At 41.5% G+C, this 19,334-nt stretch overlaps 1 protein-coding gene across 1 annotated transcript; it reads right to left on the reverse strand.

Moving 5' to 3' along the window:
- Window positions 1-905: 905 nt before the first annotated feature.
- Window positions 906-18,808, reverse strand: acanb (aggrecan b). Its single transcript, XM_069162917.1, has 19 exons — window positions 18,750-18,808; window positions 13,258-13,336; window positions 11,607-11,990; window positions 11,164-11,338; window positions 10,359-10,486; window positions 9,951-10,244; window positions 9,526-9,741; window positions 8,635-8,809; window positions 8,223-8,350; window positions 7,834-8,127; window positions 7,456-7,566; window positions 7,169-7,273; window positions 5,323-6,549; window positions 5,020-5,133; window positions 4,734-4,892; window positions 4,401-4,483; window positions 4,119-4,263; window positions 3,566-3,748; window positions 906-3,051 (listed from the first exon to the last, which is right to left on the reverse strand). Exons 2-19 carry the CDS (start codon window positions 13,328-13,330, stop codon window positions 2,960-2,962), a joined length of 4,086 nt encoding a protein of 1,361 aa, XP_069019018.1. The 5' UTR covers window positions 13,331-13,336; window positions 18,750-18,808; the 3' UTR covers window positions 906-2,959.
- Between the last annotated feature and the right edge of the window lie 526 nt (window positions 18,809-19,334).

Consider the following 19,334-nt stretch of genomic DNA (forward strand, 5'->3'; position numbering starts at 1 on the left):
TGGAACCCTGTCTCTGATTTGTTCTGTGAATTTCTTGTTTCTTGTTGATTATGAACCACCACTGGAAGGTGTGCTCACAAGTTGGCGGTACAGTTTCACCCACTGCTTAAACAGGAATACCATGGTAGAGAGGTGAGATGGGTTACTGACCCCTACAAAACAGCCACTGTATGTAAAGCTAGCGCGCCGCTCAGTCTGGGCACGATGCACTTTTAGATGAGTGGACTCAAACACGTCGCTCCACCCTGCTGCAGCCGAGTGGGAACAGAAGCCCTAGTGATTATATGGCCAGCAGGTTTTATAAACACGTCCTATTTACACACACACACACACACACACACACACACACACACACACACACACACACACACACACACACACACACACACACACACACACACACACACACACTCAGATTACATGCCACACAGGCTACAACTCAGATTATTGCACACATGTGTACAGTGTGACTGAAAAGACAAACGTGCCATGTAGATGCATATAAAAAGCAACCACACACAACCTAATACACACACATAGCTGCACTCCCTGCCACACACACAGACGCACACGCAAACACGTACACAGAGCAATCTGTTTATGGTGACTGCAGTGATGAAGGTAGTTGCTGTAGAGGCCGATGAAGGAGCTATTTACTGTGTGTTTTTTCACCGTTGGGCTCCACAGGAAGGTAAAAACAAACTAAATGCCATGTTTGTAACTCTGGAGAGTTCACCTCAAAGTTAACGGCTCCAGGGAAAGATGTTTCCAGAAAATGACAGAAATTCTCAGTATGTGATATTTCCTACGTTAGGGAACATACAGTTCAATGCCCTTCACAGCTGTTCAATATATAATGCCATGATTCTGAGGTGGAAGATTTGGACAATAATGTGACAGAGACGGATGATTCCAAGTTTTATTTGGTACAGCACAGTACAGCATACTGTAGTTTCACATCAGGATTCGGGATCTGAACAAAGTCACAACAGAAGTAGTGTCTGTGTGCAACATGACTCATATTTTGGTTTATTTGTTAAAAGATATTTCAGTTTGTGGAAGAACCATTAAATCACAAACACTGACACAGACCCACACTTATCTCTAGCTCTACATAATCACTTAAATGTTGCCTTCATGCTGAACTTTGATATATTCTGTACAAGCTCCAGCACACACCAGGAGCATCTAGATAAAACTGATTAATTTGAACAAGTGAGTTTGTGTCCATGAGAGAGTGAGATGTTTCAGTGTTTGTGAGTTGTTCTGTGAGAAGTCAGATGTGGACCAAAGTATCTGTCTACTCCGAATTGAAGCAAATCTTGACCTTAAAAGATCATGGTCAACGTTTTACAACCTCCTTATCACCTTCATCCGTCTCCACATCCTTTTTATAATTTCTACTGCTTTCACAGCTTCTAATTTCTCAGGTTTTTAAGAAGCACATTTCTTTCAATAAGACCCTGTTACATGACACACAGCCAGAAACCTCCATAAAGATGTCTGTGGCTTTAATAAAAAAAAAAAAAAAAGAAAAAAAAAAAGGCAATTTGTGTCTTCTTCTGTACCGCTGGTATTTCATGAGTAACATTTTTCCAGTAAATTAAACTAACAAATAAAAAAACAGGTTGATGATGAATAAATCAAACAACTAAATCATCTGCTCTGTGTAAGTTATTGACAGATCCTGCTGTTCAGAGAAATGTAGTGAGAATATTTACAGTGAGAAACTCGTCACACAGCAAACACTGAATCTTGAAAATCAATGACTCTCACATCAGAGTGTGTTGACAGAGGCAATGGATCACTCTTGAGAAGTGACAAATAAAAACGCCAGCCTGCAAAACTGGGTGTGCATCTTTTGCACCATGTGACCCAGTGAGGAGGAGTTGTGCTCCGTCCTGGTGGCACCTCCAGGCAGGAAGACAGATCCAGTTACTGGATTCTGTCAGCTACAGATGTGGATCTTTTTTGTTCAGTTTAAGGTGCACTGGACTCAAATGATTAGCACAGAAATGACCGAAGACCTCAAAAGTGCATGAGTGCTGACAATTTCAACCCAGGTTTGTTTGCACTTAAACTTGGATTCCTATTCATCATCAAATGGAACAGCACAATCATTTCAAAATATACGAGACACTGTGTTGTTGTTGGAGCACAGTGGATGTCAAAGTTGAGGTTGTGTGTAGCTCATTTTGAGGGCTTTAAAGATGATTTATAGAACATACTTTTTTCTGTAGCAATGTGTGTTTTCACCCTGCTTTTACTCAGATTTGAGAAAATGCAATATTTTCAAAAGCCCATTGGTCAATCCAGATGAAACAACCATGTTGTATCCTGTATCGCTGTCACAACCGAAAACTTTGATCATCACTGCGTTGACCAAGAATGTAAGAAACCGTTTGTCTCTCTGGTCTGAGGCACACAGATGATGTCCTTGGAGTTTAAGACCAAATGGAAAAAAAAAAAAAAAAAAAAAAAAAAGCTAAAAAACACAGATCTAGAAAAATACCCTAAAAATATAGCAAAAATCTACAGTAACAATGTGTCTGACTTCGTAGACTCGAATGCTTTCACCGGACTGTTTTGGACTTTGTGTGTTACTCTTCAGCCTCTTATACTGTTTGACAAATTTATCTACCATATCATGTGTGCAGTGCTGGCAACTGATTGCAGAAAATATCATTGTGTGCATTAAGATAATTTCAAATACTGGTTTACAGCTATAAATTAAATGCTAAAAATATAAAGACAAAACTGCCTTCAGAAGGTGCAGGGTGACACTCAAAGATCCAAAATTACCTGTCAATTACTGCTATCACTGTCTAAATGTGCTTTATTGTGTGTATATACATGGTAGGGATTGCTATCTTTTTGGTCGGGTATTTGCATTGGTGTCCATGCTTCTTTACAAGAGGGGTCCTTTGTGGCTCTGTGTTGTATGTCCTTTCAGTCCTGCTCAGTGCAGCTTATTTTGTTCCTGTTGGCTGCTGTCACCTTTACTTCTTCTCCTCAGGGACCTTTTGTGTAGCCTGTTACTGTTGGCGCCGTCTGCGGGGAGAAAAGGTATGCATACTGATGATATCAGGTAAACATTAGTTGCCAAAAGACTTATAAATTACCCCGCAGGGAGTGGTGTGGCTAAAAAAAAAAATCAATTTCAGAAGCTGCCATGGGCTCTCCATCCGTGTAATGTTGAAATATTAGCGCTACAAGAGGGGCATTTTCTGTAAACTAAATATTACATCTGTCTCACCGATACTGAGTTTCACACACTTTACAATTTATGCCCCATTTGTTTCAAGGTTTAAATCTTCTGCATTAGTCTGGGTTTTCTCGTCTTTGTTCATGAATGGATTCAAAACAAGCACTAGTGGCTCCCAGGTATCCAAGAGGTTTAAAGTGTCCAAACTGAACTGCTTGGTCTGTGCTCTAAACTCGTCCAACTTGGGACCTTTGCCGCATGAGCTTTGCTTCTTTCTACTTTCAACTCTGCATTCAAGGCATTAAGTGTACAAGACAGAAACATTTTTACAATATGGACTGTAAATCCATATTTACCTACCCTTTATACATTCCACTTGTGGCTCTTGCCACTGCCCATTTGCCATACAGCGTATGACAGGCAGATGGCGCTGTGTGTAGCCCGTGTCACACTGGTAACGGACTATAGAGTTGATGGGGTAGCGCACTCTGCTGCTGCCCATCAGCCGGCCGTTCTCCACCTCAGGGGGAGCTCCGCACATGTCTAACAGAGAGGGCAGAGGTCAATTTAAAGCAAACTGTTAATGAACAGACAATGACAAGTAACAGTCCTGATCTTTGAACAGTCCAAAGTTGCTGGTTCATGCTTATTTCATGACCCCATTCAAGATTTTTGTTTTTATCATGGTTTGTGTTTGTAATGTGAAATTACTTGAGGCTAATTCAAGAACCATAATACAATACATGCTTGCATCTTTTTGGCCTACGCCTCAATCATTGGACCCATAAGATGACAAACTATTTAAATGTGATTACCAATTGAGCTACACTGGGCAGGTTAGTGGTTCCAAATAATTAAGCCAAACTTTGTCGTACTACCAGTGTTTGTTCCACATCGAACCCACTAAACTCACCAGGTCCAGTCTTGCAGGTAAAGGGAAGGTGGTAGTTGCAGGGCACATCATTCCACTGTCCGCCCTCATGCCAAATCATCACCACGCAATCCTCCCCAGAGTTGAAGTAGTTATCTGGCTGGTTGGGCCTCCAGTTCTCAAAGGTCTGAGAAGGGCATTATAAAACCAGTATTTCAATGAGCGAAAAGCAATAGATCAGAAACATTAGCTTTGACAGTGATGTAGTTGCTACGACTCCCTGAGTTAACAACTGAACATTTAGCAATCTTTGACCAAACTCACCAGAGGACTGCTGTCTGTCCAGCGGAACTCATTCTGCACATCTTTGTCATTAAGTCCGATCCACTGGTAGTCCTGACCGTTGGCTGAAAAACAATTAGTAAGAGATTTGACCTTAAAACAAACGCAATACTGTATGTCCTCATAAATTATACTTGCACCCCTCAGATCTGTTACCTATCACATTTGAGTAAATTGTTTTAATTTCATGTTGGGATATGGGACTTTACCACTGTCGCCCGAAGCAAAAAGCCCAGTGTGTAGGCAAAGCCAGGATGCCTCACCAGCTTTCCACCCACAAACATGATCTTTCTTTGCACTCAAACAGCTACTCACAGTTGACAAACTGCTGCTCTTCCTGGGAGCTGATGCTGACCAGGTGGGCGTTGAGCTCCTGACAGCGTTGCTCTGCCTGAGACCAGGTATCTCTCTCCGCAAAATGGAGGTAACAGTTGCCCATGAACTCCAACCAGCCTTCGGCACAGCCCTGCACAGCTACGAACATTTGGACACAAATCGTAAAAGTAAATAAAAGATTGATTTTCAATATTGGTATCCAGTTTCTTCTACTTTCTCAGCTATATGGCATGAGAAATATTATGTGTGCTGTTTGACGACTTACGTGTTGAGCAGTCTTCACCAGTGAAGCCATTAGGACACTGACACACAGCGAGCTCTCCCTGCACAGAACAGGATCCTGAACCGCAAGGGTTTGGATCACAGGGGTCCACAGAAGCTGACAAAGACAAAAGACAGAACATCATGACGGAAAATGCAGTTACAGCTTTTCAACATTTCTTTGGTCGACAAATGTATTTCCCAAAATCTTGACCATTTGAACAAGGCTGCCTATTTTGCAATACAGAATCCAACACAGTGTAATATGAGGATGACTACAGCGAAGTAAGTACCAAAAACCACATACCTTCCACTATGTCAGGCTGCTCCACAACAGCAGGAGTTGCTAATGACACTGATGGTGCTGTGGTTGGGCTGGTGTAGGCTGCGTCTGGAGTCACTACATAAACTGTTGGTCCTGTGTTGCCCTCCTGACCCGCCTCCCCAAGTCCTGATTGGCCACGACTGGCGACGTAGTCTGCGTAAGTCATCGTTGAATCAGGCGGCATTGTAATCGAAAGCCCCTCAGTAGTTGGCCTTTCATGAGGGGCACCACTTCCTGAGAGATGCAAGCTTTCCTCCAATGTGCCACTGAATTCATGGGGAATCCCTGACCCACTTCCTTCTCCGCTTACCTCCACCACACCCCTGTTCTGCTCAGGATGGCGTAACAGTGGCGGTACGGTCACTTCCATCATCTCTTCATCTGTTATGTAGATGACGTCACCACGATGCTGGAAAGAGTCTCCAGAGGCAGAGGAACTGCTCGAAAGACCAGAAGGAAAGCCACTTGGAAAGCCACTATGGAACCCTGATCCGAAGGGACGATATCCGGACACCTCTTGCTCTCCAGACGGCTGGACTGTTAGGTCAATGGCACTGTGGTCGACAAAAGAAATGCCCGAAAACCCACCAGAACCTGATCCAGACATGCGTCCTGATCCAGACATGAGTCCTGATCCAGACATGAGTCCTGATCCAGACATGTGTCCTGATCCAGACACACTTGATTCCATGAAGCCCCCACTGGTATCGATTCCGCCCAAGCCGAGCTCCTGCTCGATGAGCTTTTGGTGAGTTTTCGACACCTCCACCCACTTTCCATCCACCATGATGATCATCGACTCTCCTTCACTACCACTCATGTCCCCACTTCCACTAGTAAAACCTGATCCCGATTTATCGAAGCCAGAGTGTTGTCTGTCAAAGCCCTCCCCAGATCCAGATCCAAATCTAGATCCAGATCCAGATCCAAATCCAGATCCAGATCCAGATCCAGATCCAGATGCACTACCCAGTTGTCCAGATGTGAAGAGGACAGCACTCCCCCCCTCTGCCTCCTGGGGACTTCCAGAGGCTAACAGGTCTCCAGAGAAGATTCCACTGTGTCCGCTGAAGGTGACTTGTCCTGACCCGGACGCATCGCCACTGGTGCTGGAGGTGCCAGACTCTCCAGAGAGCTCCCTGATGGCTGAATGGTCGGCTGAACCAGAGCCTGACACGTCAACTGGGACTGGAGGTAAAATGGGTCTCACTACAGGAAATATTAAGAATGCAGCCAAGAGTACATTAGACATTAGTTATATTTTCATAAGAAAAATTAAATATTGAGTTTATTAAGACTGCAATTAGTGCCACCACCTTTATGAAGGGTATAAGACTATTGGCTTTAATTATAGCAACCAAATGATTTGATAATACTTTTTAGATCAGTTGTAAGCCAATTGAGTTTGGTTTGCCAGAAGCTAAAGATAAAATTTTTTGTAATTCGTTAATTACTTTTTAATAAGTAATCATGTCAGCAGGTATAAATGTTAATAAATCATAGTTTTATTTCATTAAGTGCAAAAAAGATATTGATAAAATAAATTTTGGTCCAATAGATTTGCAAATACTCCAACCAGTCAAAATGATTTTTCACAACCCAAAAGCTTTTTTCAATATGTTATAACTGATTTGTAAAGCATTTTGAGTTATTTAGATATTAACCCATATCCATTTCAAACTGTGTTATCAGAAAGTTCTATTGATATAACGTATAGCTATGGTAACTTTGATAAATGGCCATTTTGATTATTGTAATCCATTTACAGGGAGAATAATAGGCATAATAATAGAGCTAATGAATAATAGATCTTTTCCAGCTGTCTTACCAGGAGGAGCAACTTGTTGAGTCGTGATGGTTGTCTTGTTGATGAACTCTGTTTCAGTAATATTTACGATGGTTTCAGTTTCATTGTAGCTCAGAGGAACTTTATCTAAAAACAAAACAACACGGTAATATTGTCAGTATTTACAAGTTTGCTGTGCATAGATGACCAGCTTGAGAGACTGCCATGTATATACCATGAAGCATCTAATTCTTAATGACAATAATAATTAACAAACTTTGTAAGCCAAGGTAACAACAATTATTTAAGAGATCTGATCTCTGTCTTACCAGTGGGAGCAAAATGATCAGTTGTGATTGTTGTCTTGTTGATAACAACCTCAGTCACAATGGTCGGATGTAAACTGATTTTATTTTCAACATGAACAGCAGGAACTTCAGCTGAAAAAAACACAACGCAGTAACAGACTCCATTTTGGGGAAATAGTGACAGTATTCAGGTGTTGCAGCCGACCCATGTTTGATTAACAAAAATACTTATTCTATTCAAACTAGTGGAGCTACTCTACAGTCTTCCCATGTACCCCTTGGTAACTGCAGAAGTACCCCCAGAGGTACAAGTACACTTCATTATACTATGGCATGGTTATGCAAGTCTTCTCTATATCTCTTTTTTCTTAACTGTAACCACTCCAAGCCCAGTCCTACCTTTAAAACAGTAGGCGTCGTAGCGCGAGTGCTCATCAGGGAATCCTGTCTGGTTGGGGTAGGCATAGATGATGTGGACCCCCACTTGGCCGCCTCCACAGTGAGACCGGGGGGTTGTTATGGGGTAGCGGACGCTGCGGTCCATCAGCCAGCCTGGGCGGCATTTGTCCAGTCCTTGATTCCAGGCAGCATACAGCTGCCCGGTGGTGGCCAGGGTGGTGTTGAGTGTCTGACAGTGCTGCACAGCCTCCTCATATGAGAAACTGTCATAGTCGCTGGTGAAGAAGACCTCACCTGACAGACAGAACAAAGATTCAGAAGAGCTTAAGTACGCAGGTAGATATTTAAGTTTCCTTCATGTGTAAGTTCTAGTAATTTGATCCCCTCACCTCTCAGACGCTCCACATAACAAAACACATCGTAGCGTTCACTGGCTGGTCTCAGTCCATAGGATCTGACCCCTGGAAGGTGTGGCAGATTGCCAGCACAGTTATCTCTGGGTGACACAATCGGATACCTGAGCAGGAAAGAGAGTGTATGTACACTATATTAGGGATTTGTTTTCTAGTGATTTTAAATTCTGTTGTATTGTTTGGACATAAATATAAAAAAACATATTCCTCTCATCATCATCAGCCTCAAACAAAACCCCACATTTTTGTGTGACATAAATACGACACTATTATTTAAAATCTGCAATCAAACTGAATCATGTCAAAGGGAATCAGCTCAGTGCAAACTGTGGTAAACGTAATGCAGATGTTGACATATTGGTCCATCCTGCACATTCCTGCGACTCACCGGACAGTTTGGTCGCGCAGCCAGCCGGCATCACATTGGTGTAGGCCTTTCTCAAAGGCTGCCTGCAGCTGCTGTGAGCTGGCGATGATCGCCCCGATACTCTGGCAGGCCTGCTGAGCTTCCAAAAAGCTCAGAGTGTACCGACCAGTGACGGGTCGGTAGTGGAACACCACACCTGGAACAAGAGAAGGAGGGCAGAAAGAGTGCCATTTCATTTTATATAATAATAATAATAATAATAACAATAATAATAATAATAATAATAATAATATTAATAATTTATTTTTATTTTTATTTTCACTGAGTCCAGTTCCATTTTAAACGCCTCATCTACAGATGTACATTGTAGTGAATTACTCACATTAATGTATTGGTTACCCTGGGGTTATGTAATGTCAGTTCAGCCAAAAACAGCAATGGCAGAGTGGGATTTCTAGCCAACAAACAATATGCAGTCACTTATGAGAGGATTTTATGTTTAGATACTTTTTGATCAAAAAAAGTATATTTTTAGGATGTTGATGCTGCTTAGTTAATGGAGTATAATGTTTGAGTTAGGGGGACAAATGTTTTGCTTCAGCAATGCCAATTTGCAATAGGTTGAATTTTATTGACACAACCAGAATCCTATTTAGTCTTTATTGTCCCCAAAGGCAGGAAATTGCAAAGAGGCAAAAGTTCCAGCTTCTAGATTCAGGCCACATCCCTCAGAATAGTCCGTCCTTGAAGTAGGACTCACTACAATAGCAGAGCCAGTTGTCTTTATTATACTGTTGTCTTCTTGCTGATGTGTCCCTTTTATTTTACTACTCTAAAATGTTTTCTGACAGTTTAGAGAAACCAATACGTTTGAAATAATTTCATTATGGATCAAGTGCATAACCAACTTACCAGTTGGAGCCATGGCTGTCAGATCGAATCCAGCGTATGTGTCTGTCACACTGGGTGGGATGGGCTGTGGGAAGAAAGTTTCTACTCCTCCAAACTTGATCTCCTCTTCTGCAGGTGGAGGGGTGAGGCCTGGGTACACTCCAGGTGCAGGTGTGATGCGGATGATGTCTGGGAAAGGGGTGGTCCTCCCAAGTACGGCACCTTCATCCTCTCTGACTGATGAGACCAGATTGTATGAAAGACACATTTTCAGTCAGCAAGACATTGAGATTTATACTTTCAATTAGCAAAGACCATGGATAGTTCAGAAGCCACATCATAAAAGAGAAATACATGCTGAAATATACCAAACAGTTAATTTATTACAATAAGAAGCTCCCAGAATGTAATGAAAACCTGAAACAGTGTTTTCCTCAAGAATCTACCTTGGAAGCAGATGGCATCGTAGCGAGAGTCTGGGTAAGGGTATCCTGTCTGGTTGGAGAACAAGTAGACAGTTCTCACTCCCAGGAGGCCACCTCCACACTGAGGCCTGGCAATGTTGATGGGATAGCGTACGCTCCTGTCCCCTAGCCAGCCAGCGTTACACACATCCATGCCACCCTGCCAGGCGAGGTAAAGCTCTCCGGTAGTAGCGAGCCTGGCTCCGAGTTTGGCACACTGCTGTCCCGCTTCGTAGAAGGTAAACTTTTCTACAGACGTGGAGTAGAAGACTCTGCCTGGGAGGAGAGAGGATCGGAGAGATCAGGATAACACAAAGACGTGAAAGTATGCAGTTGTGTCTATGCCTGAGTCAGGTAAGTTTCGTTGCTGCCATTGTTAGATGAGCCTACCTGAAATCTTGTCAGCAAAACAATACACGTCAAAAGTCTCGTTGACGTCTCTAACGCCATAGGTTCTCACGCCAGGAAAGGTTTCCTTGTCTCCAAAGCAACGCTCCCGCGGCTCATGGATGGGGTACCTTGAGGAAACCAGAGAGATTTCAGTCACGAGAGATAAGAGGTCAGTATTCTTTTACTGTCCTTTATTACACTAGGAACGGTACATTTAACGGTTTTAATTTGTTTAATGGGTTGTCCCAACAGCCAAGCAAAGCAGCAACTATTCCGATTACTGATCTGATTACTAACTGACAAAAAGGGGAAACTCCAAGCCCTGCTTTGTCCAAAGGAAACTAAATCCAGCCATTAACATCGTCAAAGGTTCAGCAATAACTCAAATATTGCATCGTCTTTGAAAAACTTTGAAAACAGGAATTTTCTATTTTACGAGTGGGTTATGTGCAGGACTACATCTCAGTTGGCCAATAGACTCCCTGAAATCTTCTCGAGTTAACGAGCAACCTGAAACTATTGACAAGATTCCAGGAAATTTTTGCATGTAGGACCATGGTGAGGGACATTTGACTGAGTCATTTGTCAGGCATTACAGTGCATATTGTTAATTGCCTCTGGGTGCTCTGGTTTACTCACACAGACCAAAGACTTTCAGGTTAGGTTAATTGGAAACTCAAAATAAGTGAGTGAGATTTTCCTCTGTACCTTGCCTCTCTTTCCATCATATACTGGGATATTGTCAAAGCCTCTGCAGCCTTAATAAGCAGTTTAGAAGTTTGATGGATAAGTGGGTGAAAACTACCTGACAGTCTGATCAGAAAGCCATCCAGCATCACACTGGTGGTATCCATCATCATAAGCAGCCTGGAGCTGGGCTGGAGTGGCGATGGTGGCACTGTTCTGGATACAGGCTGCCTTGGCCTTCTCAAACGTCAGGGTGTAGCGGGTGGAGATGGCCCGGTAGTGGAACACAATACCTGTGAGATGCAAAAAGCTTGTCAAAATATCATTCTGCTCTCTGATGAAACCTTCTCCGATAACTTTTCTTTTTACAGCTACTTTGCGTGTACACGATCCAAAACCAAGCAGAAACTAGGTTCTAGCAGCGGGTTTCTGGAGAAAGATTATCCTGTTAACGGTCAGTTTGGGAGAATTCTTGTGACTTTGGTGTTTAGACAAGCAAACATGGCTTTTTTTCTGTGGTGAACAAAACTGAATAAAACTGTTGAGGTTTTTGCAGCATACCTTGAACATGGATGTCCACAGTGTCATAGTTATCCTCGATGCCATGCATCACCTCGCAGCGGTAGGTGCCAGAATCTTTGGACCTCAGCTCTGTTATTTCCATGGTGGCATCAGTGGGCACCTGCGGGTAGTTGACCATCGTGACTCTGTCCAAATACTCTGTCTCCACTTGAACTTTCCCCTCTGATGCCACCAGGATCGTGGCGACTTTCTCCTTGGTGACGTAGGTCCATTTGATGCGGTGGGAGAGCGGGGCGACGGTCGGGGCTCCGGGGTCGTTGATGGTGTTGTCCTGAAAATAACATGGCACCACTACCTTGCTACCCAGCAGAGGACGTAGAGGCACCTCCACTGGGATGCTGACACGCAATGTGCCATCCACATCTGTGGTAAAGAAAGGTAAGTGTTTTTTATTTTGTATTTATTAATGAGAGTAACATCTAATATACTGTGAGGATGTAAAGTGGGCTCCAGAAGTCTGAGGCCACATTGAAAATCTATCAAGTTATGTAAACTGGGACATCATCTGAAAGTTTCATTTAGAAAAATCTAAAACAGCAAAAAGCTCTGATCTGTTCAATGATGAAAAAAATGATAAAATTCTACATTATTTCTGGGTCAGCATTTAAATTTGAGCAATTTGTGACATTGACCATGCTAACTCTTATGTACAAAAGGTCATATTTCCGTGAGGTGTCTCTCCATTGAAGCAGCGTTCAGATGAAACTGACCTTATTTTGAATCCTATTGTTCTGTTTGTATGCCTGTTGATTTGGTTGGATCTTTGCTTTTTTATGTGTATGTTGCTCTAATGCAGGCTGCAGGCTTGTATGAAAGGTGCTATGCAAATAAAGCTGAGTTGAGTTGAGTTGAGTTGTAATAGTGGGAAACACGGTATTAGAGTTAAATGAAAGATTAAGTAGTCACATTGTTATTCTATGCATCAAATAATGGCTACATTGAAAGCATCTAAGGGGGCGGTGCATGGCACTCCACAACGCACTGTGGAAACTGGAATAGTTGCATTCAAAGTGAATCAGGCCGAAGATCAATACATCAAGCTTTGTTCAATGAGAGATGGAAAAGCATCCTCATCAAACTTACTAAATTTGATGAATAAAAAATTTAATGGATGAATAGTGTCTCTTAACAACTTCTCAGGATGGGAAACAAGGCCAGATACTTGGGAAAGACATACCAACATTTTCCAGTGGATGATAGATAAAAGTCCTGAACTTATAAAGCACTTTCCAAACAAAAGTGAAATGCATCTACTAGATGAACCAAAAATGAAAAACTCTGAAACTGGATTAATCCATCCCAAAAGTCTATTTATAATTACTTTGTTCTTGTACTGGTTGCCACTTATTTGGGAGACAATTATACCTTTTAAAATTGTATACAAGAGTAAATTTACTTCAGTAAGTTGTTAAAGAGAGACAGAAAAAGCAGACTTGCCTGGGATATTAGCAGCATACATGTTAACTTTTAATTAGATAGTAGAAAATGAAATACACTGCTTGATATGTCCATTATTTTCATTTTCTTCAAATAGATTAAACATCCAGGTTTACATTACTTCCACACATCTACAAATGAGAGAACCTAAATGCAGTAGCTGCCAATGACATTTTACACAGCGGCATCTTACCATCATGGTCTTCAAATGATATTGTTGCAGAGATGAAGGGTAAAGAAACACACAGCAGAAGCAGGGGGGTCATCGTTACCTGAAAAATACCCAACAGTGGAATCATAATCGTGTTGACAAAATGATCAATAAAGGAAAAAACAGATTTTAAACCCACTGAAATAGTGATACATTCCCCTTTAAAGTCTGACATCACTTTCAGATTACAAGTGTGATAAAATTAGCTTAACCAAAGAATAAACAGAGACTGTGTGTGAAGTAATACAAACTTTCTCACCTCCCTGCACCAGAAATGCTGATTCGTGTGAATAAACAGTGACATAAGTGTTGGAATGAATACGAGGTTTCATGTATAACAATTTCCTCTGCTGCTGTGTGCCACTGTGTATTTTCCTGACTCCTGTACACTAATATTCACCATCCATGTAATCCAGGATATACAGTACATTTGGTTATGGCATCAGCCTCTTTAGCTGAAATGGAAATAGGACGTCAAGAGGCTTTTGTGTCATTTGAAAATGCTGGCTGAATGAAAGAGGAATGAAAGCCCCTCTGTCTCAGGACACCGGAAATGTGTTTAGCGCTTAAATGAGTTCAGGCTGTGTGGAAGAAGTATGATTAATTTCAAATGCTTTTCCATTTGTTAAAAGCTGATGAAGAAATTAGCGTTGAAGTGGAGCTTTTCCTCCAGCCAGAACTGTCATATTTTCTTACTGTGTCCACCTTTGAACAGAATGTGTCTTTAATCTACCTGACTACTGTATTTATAGTGAACGCATACTGTCTGCGGTCAGATTGTTTTCAACAAGATCCGTTGAAATGTTGCCAAAACAATAATTGAATGAAATATATTCTAAGGGCAGTCTGTGCCATCCACAAGTAATGTCATTGTGATTTTTGTTTGTTTGTGAACTATTGGATGGATTAGCATGAAACTTGGTACAGACATTCATGTTCGCTCAGGATGAATTGCACCAACTTTTGTGTTCCTCCACTTTTTATCGAATACATTCATTAAGTCAAAATTAAAATTTGTCCTGCACTTTGTGACCAAATATCTCCCCGTTATCCTCACCTGTACTTTGTGTCTTCTGCTATTTATTTTATGGTCACAAAGTCAAATTTGACCTTAAATGTGATTAAATATCAGCAACCACCTTTCAACAGTTTCCGTATCACAAACTAACATCTGTCAAACCCTGATTACCACTTTGCTTATTTTCTCTCAACTTTCCACGGCTGTGACGTACAGCACGGTCAAACATACGAAACCATTGCGAGTCCCAACTGAACCCTCATTGTGCTTCATGCACAACTCCCAGGACAGGCTGCTATGGCAACAAGCTGCTTTAACAGTTACTACCTAGGCTGGATATGTATTGCAGATATGTGTAATTCAATTCTTCCAAGTAATTTTTTGTTGTATAAATGATGTCACTTTTGCCATTCTTGTTTTTGGGGTTTGTTACCATACCGTCGAGCTAATACCTGTTAAAAACAGCTCGCCATAGTATGGCTGCAGCACGCTCCCAGTTCATTCCACACAGCCACTGAGACACATTTACAACCAATAAACCTGCAGCTCACAGTCACAAAGCATTTTGTAATGAATCCCCAGAGATTGGCTGTCTGGTAAAAGTCCAAAAGAGAACTACAGTGGCCTTTCAGTTAACTCAGCATAAAATAACGCTATTGTGTATATTCAAATGTATGTGTACATTACAAATGTATGTGTACATTACAAATGTATGCAAACACATTTGGTGTATCTTGTGTACTGAATACTGTGTGTGTGTGTGTGTGTGTGTGTGTGCGCGCGCACGCGGGCTGCTAGCATTCTCTGAGTTCCTCCGATCCAGCAGCACGTACAGTAAGACTAATATTTGCTCTGCTGTCTAAAATCTGTCTGGGAGTGAATGTTGGCCCAGTTTGGGAGGAAACACAAAATACCACACCGTGTATGTAGACAGATGGACGAGTCCACCCTGGAAGAGTCACACCGTTACACTTTGTCCATCCTCGCAGATTCTTTGCCATGACTTATAGCTGGCATGGCAACATGGCATTTTATAATTTTTTGGTACCCTAAGGTTTCTGATCAACTCATAAATTCTAACTTGTCTGGGTTATTCTAAGAAGCGCAAAGTTTTCCCTGACTTTTCTTTGGCTATATCTGTGTTTTGAAGGGTTTTTAAACTCCCCTGGGATTTTGCTTAACCTCTCTGGCTCAATACCGCGTTCATATTTTTCCCAAATTAATTTCCAACATCCTCCCGAGAGATTCTACTTTAAAATATAAAAGTGAGAGTTAGTACAATGAGCCTTTTGACTGTGGAAAGTCACAGTGTCTACAACAATGCCCAAAATAATCCGACAAGATCATATGCCCACAAACACAAGGTATGAAATTAATCTTCAGTAAGGAGCAGCTTAGCAGCAGCTAAAAATCTAGTTTTCTCCTGATTGAACCCGTCATCTTGCTGCATTGATGTGTAAATGTATTCCATAGTGTGTCAGTACCTTGTGACATCATTGTTGGATGTTGTTGAAGATGCACATTTAATGAACACCCACATTGATGTTGGGTGTGGTCAGAAGGGCCAAAGACTTTCAACCAGAGAGGAAACACTGCCTCCTCAGCCTGATGTTAAGTTACTCTGCAGCTACTTGCAAAAACATCTTTTGGTGTGTGTTATTTTTTAAAAATTTTTTTATTTATTTTTTATAATAAGGGTTCAAAATAAGATTTATTGAGAGAAATAACCACATTTCTCTGGCTGTGCTTTTGTCTAAAAGCACCTTTACATGAAGTTACAAAGTCATGTAACAATCAAGGTGTTTCTTCCAGTGATGAACAAAGGCAGCAGTAACCAGGCAACAATCAAACTGTGCTCACTCCCACAAATGTGTTAACACATTGTGAGAACGCCAGCAAACACATCTCTCTTTCTTCAAGCCAAGCCGACCATTGCCTTCCCTCTTTATTGCTTACCACCCCATCATTGAGCAGGTTCTCTGCCTACTTTAAATGCATCATCTAAACTGTGGCCCTGGCATTCGTGAGCAAACCTCGCCATTCCAAGTCAGACCAATCAGCCCTCTCTTCACAGTGTGCCCATTCAGTCAGTGGGGTGGCTGCAGCTCCCCTGTTAGGCCGCTCTGGTATGTTCTGCTCCCAGCTGAGGTGCAGTGCAATAAGGCCTCTGTCTGTTCCAGCAATGGGGGATGCGCCCCTGCCAAGGTAAACATGAGGCGGGCATCCAGGGCAGCCCCCTCCCCTCCCGGCCACCTCCCCCCTTCACCCGCTCTCCCCTAACTCTCCAGAGTCCCTCAGCAGCAGAACAGAGTGGACATTGATATGTATACACACAGAAACACAGACCGACAGTCATAGATCACCGAGGGGATGTGTGGGAGCGCACGTCTGATGGCCCCAGTAAAGAAAATGCATACATCCACCGCATACACATAATGTAAGGCCTGTGTTCGAGAACACACACAGACTCTTGTACAGTGAAATGGGTGGAGGTCAGAAATTCATATTCACAGGTGCATTAGTACATGTGAACATACACAGCAATCTAAGATCAAAGACATACCTGAGCAGCATGTGCACAGTAGTTAAATCTGACAAACATACACGCTGGTAGAAGCACACACACACACACACACACACACACACACACACACACACACACACACACACACACACACACACACACACACACACACACACACACACACACACACGCTGAAGGCTGCAATTATTTCCCTCTGCAAATGTAGTTTATTCTAAGTAATACGAAGTGTAAAAGTAGTTGCTCTAACTGAACCCTTTGTTATTTGTTTTCTCATTTCAACACCTGAGAATTACAATTCACAGCATGTGCTACTGCAGCCTGATGTAACCATAGTAACAGGATGTCACTCTACGACAGTAATTTCCTTCATAGATATCATAAGTAAAGCTGTTTGATCAAAGATCTTAGGCAGGCAAACTTACTATCTCCTTTAAATTTATTCTTAAGATTCATTTTTATCACATGGCCTTTTCTTGACTGCAGTTATTATTTGTTGTAATTTTTCAGATGGTTTTATCTTGTTTATATCTGAACTGCTGAATCCTATTTATTCTGGCTATTGGTTTATATTGTGAAGGAATCTTTACATTTGTTTTTAAAAGGTTCTGTAACCTTATTATTAACATTATTAATACAATAATTTAAATTCTCCAGTGCGGAAACAATACATTTCACACCTTTTGTGACAGTATATTGAGTCATTTCTACCAATCAACAGCAAGACAGCAGTGTTTGATATGTAAAAAATTGTCATAAATGTGATTGCAGTCATAGAGTCACTGACAGGTAGGACTGTAGCACATTTGGTATCTTATTCCACATGGTGCCTGAGGTACAACAGTGTCAAACCCCCAATACAGATGGCGAGACAAATTTAAGGGTTCACAAGACAATTACAAGATTACAAGAAAGTAAAAAAAAAAAGAATTCTGCTACAGCCTACTGAATTATGTTTTCATACTTTCCTCTAATCTTTGCTTGTGAAATTACTGAATAGTTGTATATTTTCACACTTTTAAAAGTAATGTGAAAGAAAAACAAAGAGTACAAATCCCAATTTGATCTGAATTGTTTAAACTTGGTAGACACATATAACCATTGTCGAGGGGTTGCAAGGAAACTTGGCTTTGCTTTAAGATATCACGAGCCATAAACCTTTAGAGCACTGGTCAAAGTGACCACTGAATATGATAAGTGATCAACTCATTTAGAAAACAGGCAACTTTATGACACAGTGCCATAAAGACACTAAGAGGTTAATCATCCAGGACTACAGAACACTAAGTAATAATACTGTAATGTGAAGCCATACAGAATGCAAACTTTTAAGTTATTATCAACTAATATATAAGTATTATTAATATGATTTTCTCAACAAAGTAGCCTATTTATGTGGAGTGAACTTAAACCAACAAACACACATCAGTCATCAGTTAGTTGTAAAGAGAATCTCAGTGAACACACAGAAGCAACCAGCACATCCCAGCAAATGAATCTCATCCATCCTAAGATGTATATAAATTAGTTATATATAATTATATATATATCATATAAAGAGCACCAAACTCTTTATTCATCACTCCACTCATCACCACCACTGGTTAATGGAACTTTGGCAGAAGTTGGATTTATAGATTGCCTGACTCACTCGTCTTCCACTTCTAGGTTGACTTAAGTTAACACTTAAAATAAAAAAAATTTTTTAGTCCTAACTCCTTTGTCACATGTGATTTAGATTTAGTTGTTGAGAAAACAGAACCACTGACAAAAAACTTCTAAACATTACCTTTGATTTGACATCTGAGTATCTGAATCAATACCTGTCCCCCAAGCAGAGGAAGTGTGAAATTATCCCCTAAAACCTTCTCAATATTCCTTGTCAGGGTCTCCGATGGTGAGTTGTAAACGTACCGTTGATGCTGCAGTGCTCCCAGTGCCAGTGACTCCAGGGGCCTCTTGCTCCTGTCTGCGTAGGAGAGCAGAAAGAAGCTCTATTCAAACTCTACTGCACATTTAGATGCTGTGAAGAGGGAGAGGGGAAGGAAGGGAAAGAGAGTGAGAGAGAGAGATTTGGTGCTTTCCTGCCAGTTGGTGAGGTCATACAAACAGCCCTGTAAATCAAAGCTGAAAAAAAAAGATACCTGCTGCTTCTGGCCAGCATCAGATGAGTGGAGTGTTTGTGCAGTCCTTGGTCAAATAGGGCTGAATGAAGGTTGACGTTTCACACAATACACAACTACTGTACATTAACTATAAAGGTAACATTAATACATGTGAACTGACCCAGAGGAACTTCTACTGATTCATCACTCCACTCATCACCACCACTGGTTAATGGAACTTTGGCAGAAGTTGGATTTACAGATTGCCTGACTCACCCGTCTTCCACTTCTAGTTTACAGATGTAGTTTTAGATTACTTCAGACCTGCCTATGGCATTTCTGTTGCTACAGTAGCGTTCACAGCCTGTGATGGTGGTGACAGAGTTTCATACTC

The sequence above is a fragment of the Embiotoca jacksoni genome, unplaced genomic scaffold, assembly GCF_022577435.1.
Source record: "Embiotoca jacksoni isolate LCO1_2020_lvr unplaced genomic scaffold, fEmbJac1.0.p SCAF_3, whole genome shotgun sequence".
NCBI classification, from domain to species: domain Eukaryota; kingdom Metazoa; phylum Chordata; class Actinopteri; family Embiotocidae; genus Embiotoca; species Embiotoca jacksoni.

Excerpts from the sequence above, each read along its gene's own strand:
- acanb (XM_069162917.1), bottom strand. The coding sequence starts at position 13,330 with ATGACCCCCCTGCTTCTGCTGTGTGTTTCTTTACCCTTCATCTCTGCA. Across the intron at positions 7,567-7,833 it reads CGACGCCTACTGTTTTAAAG|CTGAAGTTCCTGCTGTTCAT; the intron begins GTAGGACTGGGC and ends TGTTTTTTTCAG. Across the intron at positions 4,264-4,400 it reads GGACAGACAGCAGTCCTCTG|ACCTTTGAGAACTGGAGGCC; the intron begins GTGAGTTTGGTC and ends TGCCCTTCTCAG.